Below are 766 nucleotides of genomic sequence, written 5' to 3' on the forward strand. Positions count from 1 at the left end.
GCCGTCTCGTCCCTGAAAGGACTGCCCTTCTTCTGTTGGCAGTGTCTCCTCGCCCTCCTCGAGTAGGCCGTAGTCCGCCTTCAGGCTATCCAACGACGCCCTCAGAGACTCAGCGTCGTAGGGCGTGGGCTGCACGCCTTCTCCGTCGCCGGGGCTCACCGTGGAGTCGTCGGATCGTCCGTCCCGAGCAGTTCGAGCGTCTCCGGAGGCTCGTGCGACTGAGGCATTCGAAGCCTCCCTGATAAAGGAGCCGTAGAGTTGCAGCGCGGGAGTGTCGTCGCCTCTCGTCTCCACTGCCCGTGGGTCGCCGGAGACGGTTTCTTCGAGTGTGTCGTGGTTCGTCTCTTGAGGGTCGTTCGACAACGCAGCGTAATCCGTGAGGTACGTTGGCTCCACCTCAAGCGGGTAGTCGTATAGAGGGATGTCGTCCTCATAGAGCGAGTCGTCAGTAACGTTGGAATTCATGTTATAGTTAGGCTGTTCCTCCTCGTCCACCCCTTCTTGCTCTTCATCACCCTCCTCTTGTCCATTTTCTTCCTGGGTCGTCAGCGTGTCTGGACTACCGGTGGTCGAAGTGCCTGAGCTCTCTTGGTCGTCCGTGGTATCAACGACCTTTAGCACAGGATCAAGTCGTCTGGCGGCGCCGAAGATCCTGTTGTCGACTTCCTCGGTCAGAAGCTCCTGCAGCTGAGAGTGGTACTGCTGGCTGGTCACGGACCCGGAGGCAGCGATGGCGCCTGCCAGGTCGTAAGGCTCAGGCCTGTGG

At 60.1% G+C, this 766-nt stretch overlaps 1 protein-coding gene across 1 annotated transcript in view; it reads right to left on the minus strand.

Moving 5' to 3' along the window:
* LOC119588877 overlaps nt 1–766 on the minus strand; it is a gene marked incomplete in the record, with an annotated part of 105,912 nt that overhangs the window by 832 nt on the left and 104,314 nt on the right. The window contains 1 exon segment of the mRNA XM_037937516.1: nt 1–760. Within this exon segment, the coding sequence (XP_037793444.1) occupies nt 1–760 (760 nt within the window).

Source organism: Penaeus monodon, chromosome 24 (genome assembly GCF_015228065.2).
Source record: "Penaeus monodon isolate SGIC_2016 chromosome 24, NSTDA_Pmon_1, whole genome shotgun sequence".
NCBI classification, from domain to species: Eukaryota; Metazoa; Arthropoda; class Malacostraca; order Decapoda; family Penaeidae; genus Penaeus; species Penaeus monodon.